The 5,238-nt window shown below is 43.1% G+C and overlaps 1 protein-coding gene across 1 annotated transcript; it reads left to right on the forward strand.

Moving 5' to 3' along the window:
* Positions 1-1,017: 1,017 nt before the first annotated feature.
* LOC115973817 lies at positions 1,018-4,617 on the forward strand. Its single transcript, XM_031094056.1, has 4 exons — positions 1,018-1,763; positions 1,850-1,996; positions 2,137-4,108; positions 4,528-4,617. The coding sequence occupies exons 1-4, from the start codon at positions 1,018-1,020 to the stop codon at positions 4,615-4,617; spliced, it is 2,955 nt and encodes a 984-aa protein (XP_030949916.1).
* The last annotated feature ends 621 nt before the right edge of the window (positions 4,618-5,238 follow it).

The raw sequence follows: 5,238 nt of genomic DNA on the forward strand, positions 1-5,238 counted from the left end.
CCTTTAACTTCATCCACAAATCCTTTGCCCTCGAAGCCGTTAAATGGATTCGTGAGGTCTTCGCAAAGTCCGATAGAGCATGGTATTCTACCAAGTGAGCAGACGAAAGAATGGTTCGACCCAAAGGCATATAGGCTGTTAGCCAAAGCAGGCTACGATTTCTCAAAACAAGAAGACTTAGGGAAGCTAATTCCAGAAGCCACCGAAGAAAAGATGCATGGCCTTAGCAAAACACAAAGGAAAATGCGGCTTGAAGGGCATAAAATTCCTATCCCAAAGACCGGATTAGGTTATACTCCTAAACAACCAGCTCAGATATGGATCAAGAAAAAAAGCGATCCTTCGAGTTCTCAATACATAACGGTGGAGGTCGGCGAAAGTTCAAATCAAAGAAAAGACCATTCTTCACCCCATGTCTCAGTGTTTGATCGCATCGAGGCCTCGTCATCACGAATCACAGTGTACGACAGGTTAAATACAACTTGTTTAACACCAAATCGGGACACTCTTGCTTGTAAATCAGTCTTTGATCGACTGGGGGCAACAAAAAGGCCTATTGATAGTCATTCTCAAAGTTCAATAAACTTTGACGTTCAAGGGGAGAAAAAAGCCAATGATGAGATCCGCAGTAGCATTCCTTCATGCATGAAACGTAACTTTACCTTGGAGATCAACACTGAAGGATTGCTTAAAGTCAAAAGACGAACGATTGTACATACAAGTCAGTCACCCGTCCATGATGAGGAAATTGAAGAGGTATCATCCTTGTTTCATATTACAATAGAGGAGGGTACACTGTCAGATGCTGAAGCAACCAATGAAGAGGTTAATGAAGCTCCTCCAGCCTTGGAAGATGGAGGACAAGCTACAGTTGATGAACTTAAAGAGATCAATTTAGGAACTGTTGAAGAACCCCGGCCAACTTTCATCAGTGCGCTTCTTACCCCTGAAGAAGAAGAAGGATAGCTCAAGCTCCTAGTAGAGTACAAAGATGTGTTCGCTTGGACTTACAAGGAAATGCCTAGGCTCAATCCGAGTATTGCTCTACACCATTTGGCAGTAAAGAAGGGCGTGTGCCCAGTCAAACAAGCTCAAAGACGCTTTCGGCCAGAGCTTATCCCTCAAATAGAAACCGAGGTCAATAAGCTCATTGAAGCAGGCTTCATTCGTGAAGTACAATACCCGGAATGGATCGCTAACATAGTCCCTGTCAAAAAGAAGAATGGACAAATCCGAGTGTGCGTTGACTTCCGTGATTTGAACAATGCATGTCCCAAGGATGATTTTCCATTACCCATCACTGAGGTCATGGTTGATGCCACTACCGGTCATGAAGCTTTATCTTTCATGGATGGATCTTCGGGTTACAACCAAATTCAAATGAATCCTAAGGATGAGCAGCTTACAGCTTTCCGTACCCCTAAGGGAATTTACTGTTACAAAGTGATGCCTTTTGGACTAAAGAATGCTGATGCTACTTATCAACGGGCCATGCAGAAGATCTTTAATAATGTACTTCATAAATACGTGGAGTGTTATGTCGATGATTTGGTGGTTAAAACAAAAAGGAGGGAAGACCATCTGGTAGATCTACGATCCGTGTTCACCCGCTTGAGAAAGTATCAGCTTAAGATGAACCCCCGCAAATGCGCTTTTGGCGTAACATCTGGAAAATTTCTTGGTTTCATTGTGAGGCACCGCGGTATTGAAATTGACCAGTCCAAAATTGAAGCTATCCAGAAAATGCCAGAGCCCAAGAATCTGTGAGAACTTAGAGGCTTGCAGGGAAAACTGGCCTACATACGCGATTTATCTCGAATTTGGCTGGTCGATGTCAACCTTTCAATAGATTGATGAAAAAGGATGTGCACTTTGAATGGGATGAGGCTTGCAGCAATGCTTTTGCACGCATTAAAAGATACTTACTTAATCCTCCAGTTTTAGGTGCTCCTATCCCAGGAAAGCCTTTGGTGCTATATATTGCGGCCCAAGAAAGGTCTCTAGGTGCTCTTATGGCGCAAGAAAATAAAGAGGGGAAAGAAAGAGCCCTTTATTATCTAAGTCGAACTCTCAATGGGGCTGAATTAAATTATTCTCCTATTGAAAAGATGTGTCTCGCTCTTTTCTTTGCCATAGACAAACTGGAGCACTACATGCAAGCATATATGGTCCGTTTGATAGCAAAGGCAGACCCAATCAAATATGTCCTCTCCAGGCCAGTGATTTCGGGTCGAATAGCTCGATGGGCAGTCTTGCTTCAACATATGACCTTGCATACGTTCCACAAAAAGCTGTTAAAGGACAAGTATTGGCAGATTTCTTAGCTGATCACCCAGTTCCGTCTGATTGGGAGTTCTCTGATGATTTCCCAGATGAAGATGTGTTTTACATTGAAGTAATGCCACCATGGGTGATGTTTTTCGATGGGGCTGCACGTCAAGAAGGAGCGGGGGCAGGTGTAGTGTTTGTTTCTCCACAACGGCATATACTTCTTTACTCGTTCTCATTAAGTGAACTCTGCTCTAACAACGTGGCCGAATATCAAGCATTGATCATTGGTCTACAGATGGCTATTGAGATGGGCATATCGCAACTTGAGATCTTGGGAGACTCCAAATTAGTTATCAACCAAATCTTGGAGCAATATGACGTCAAGAAAGAAGACCTCATCCCCTATTGCAAATATGCGAAGAAGTTGCTAGCAAATTTTGAAGCCATCACATTGGAGCATATACCAAGGAAGGAGAATAGACAGGCCGATGCTTTAGCTAATTTGGCTACTGCCTTAGCATTATCCCAACAAGAAACAACCAAAGTCGCTATTTCCCAAAGGTGGGTGGTACCTCTTGTGGTTGAAGAAGAAGAGGAAGAGCAAGCCAACATCATTTCTGTATGCCTTGTCGAAAAAGAAGATTGGCGACAAGTGATCATTGAATATCTTCAACATGGAAGACTCCCGGATGATAAACGCCATAAGACTGAAATTCGGCGGAGGGCTGCTCGATTCATTTACTATAAAGACACTCTCTTCCGCCGTTCATTTGATGGATTGTTTCTCCGTTGCTTAGGAGAGGAGGAGGCTAAACAAGCCTTAGAGGAGGCTCATTCTGGAATATGCGGCGCACATCAGTCAGGTCCTAAGTTACATTATAGGATCAAACGAATGGGTTACTATTGGCCTACAATGGTGCAAGATTCTATGGAATGCGCTAAGAAGTGCGAAGCTTGTCAGTATCACGCAAACTTCATCCATCAACCGCCAGAACCTCTACACCCAACTGTAGCTTCTTGGCCTTTTGATGCATGGGGGCTTGATGCAATAGGGCCATTACCAAAGTCATCCGGTGGCCACTTGTACATCTTGGCCGCAACTGACTACTTCTCAAAATGGGCGGAAGCTGTACCCCTTAGGGAAGTGAAGAAAGAAACGGTGGTCAATTTCATTCGAACTCACTTGATCTATCGGTATGGTGTCCCTCGGTATATCATAACTGATAATGGCAAACCATTCTACAATAGGCTGATGACAGAGCTATGCGAGAAGTTTGAATTTAAACAATACAACTCCTCCATGTACAATGCCCCGGCAAATGGACTAGCTGAAGCGTTTAACAAAACACTTGGCAGTTTGTTAAAAAAAGTGGTATCCAAGACAAAGCGAGACTGGCATGAAAGAATCGGAGAAGCATTATGGGCATATCGAACAACATTTCGAACGCCCACTCAAGCAACACCATATTCTCTTGTCTACGGAGTTGAAGCCGTCCTTCCTTTAGAACGCCAAATCCCATCATTACGGATTGCCATTCAAGAAGGATTGACTGGAGAAGAAAATGCCAAGCTCAGGTTGCAAGAATTAGAGGCACTTGATGAAAAAAGGCTCGAGGCCCAACAACGCCTTGAATGCTATCAAGCTCGTCTTTCAAGCGCATTCAATAAAAGAGTCAAACCACGATCATTCCAAGTTGGTGACTTAGTCCTCGCCGTTCGAAGACCTATCATCACAACTCATCGTACAGGCAATAAGTTCACTTCAAAATGGGATGGACCTTATGTTGTGCAAGAAGTCTACACCAATGGAGCTTATAAGTTGATTGACAATGATGGTGTAAGGATCGGCCCCATCAATGGGAAGTTCCTCAAACGCTTCTATGCTTGAAAATCGAGGATTGCTCCTCGGTAAGAGCTTAAACTACCCACTATAATGCTGCAAGGGTACATGATATCTTCCCATTACCTTTGAAAGCGTACAAGTAAAGAAAAACTAATTCCCCTTTATGGCACCATTTGTGAGTGTGGCGTAGTGGTTGGACGCCTATGTCGCCCTTGAAGGTCTTGGATTCGATTAGTGGTGATACCCACTATTGCACAATTGGTACCCATGAAATACTGTGGGGCGTGGGGCAAGGATTACACACGTGAGCCCTCCTTTTTGCCAAAGAAAACAAGATTGATCTAGATTTCAATGAAGTTGTCGGGTCAAACCATGTGACCGTTGCTTATGATGTATTTCCAACTCTCAAGTAGGGGGCAAACACTAACCAAGCTCACAAGTTGATCAACAATGACAATGCAAGGATCGGCCCCATCAATGGGAAGTTCCTCAAACGCTTCTAGGCTTGAAAGTGTACCAATAAGAAGAAATTAATCCCACTCCATTCAATAATTGCGAGTGTGGCGTAGCGGTTGGACACCCCGTTTCACCCTTGAGGCCGAGGTCTCGGGTTCGATCAGTGGTGATACCCACTATTACACACTGCGCCCCCCTTTTTGCAAAAAAAAAAAAAAAAAAAATCTTTTGAACTACGTGATGACTTGATCCCTCTCAAGGGTACGTAGGCAACTTAGAATCCTTTGCTAAGTTCAGTCTCGAAAAAAAAAATGAAGGAACAGAAAATAAAGTCTTCTTTATTGATTAACGAAAGGAAAATAGTACAAGAGGAAAGCATGTTGACATATATGAAGGGAATCAAAACAAAAGAAATTACGACATCCATTTCAAATCTTTCAAGCTAGAACGATTATCTTCCAGAAGGGCTTGTATCTTCTCTAAAGCCTCCATATCCTGGTCTTCAAGAACGGGGGTAGATTTGACTTCTTCAAGTTGTTCTTCTAAGTCTTGCACAACATTTTCTTGTTCAACTTGATGAGTCTTAATTTGAGACAATAATTGCTCTAACTGGATAAGCTCAGTTTTCAAGTCAACCATCCTCAATCTAACAGCATCAAGTTCAGTCT

Source organism: Quercus lobata, chromosome 2 (genome assembly GCF_001633185.2).
Source record: "Quercus lobata isolate SW786 chromosome 2, ValleyOak3.0 Primary Assembly, whole genome shotgun sequence".
Taxonomy (NCBI): domain Eukaryota; kingdom Viridiplantae; phylum Streptophyta; class Magnoliopsida; order Fagales; family Fagaceae; genus Quercus; species Quercus lobata.

Excerpts from the sequence above, each read along its gene's own strand:
- LOC115973817 (XM_031094056.1), top strand. The coding sequence starts at position 1,018 with ATGCCTAGGCTCAATCCGAGTATTGCTCTACACCATTTGGCAGTAAAG. Across the intron at positions 1,997-2,136 it reads TATATTGCGGCCCAAGAAAG|ACAAACTGGAGCACTACATG; the intron begins GTCTCTAGGTGC and ends TCTTTGCCATAG. Across the intron at positions 4,109-4,527 it reads AGTTGATTGACAATGATGGT|GGGGCAAACACTAACCAAGC; the intron begins GTAAGGATCGGC and ends ACTCTCAAGTAG.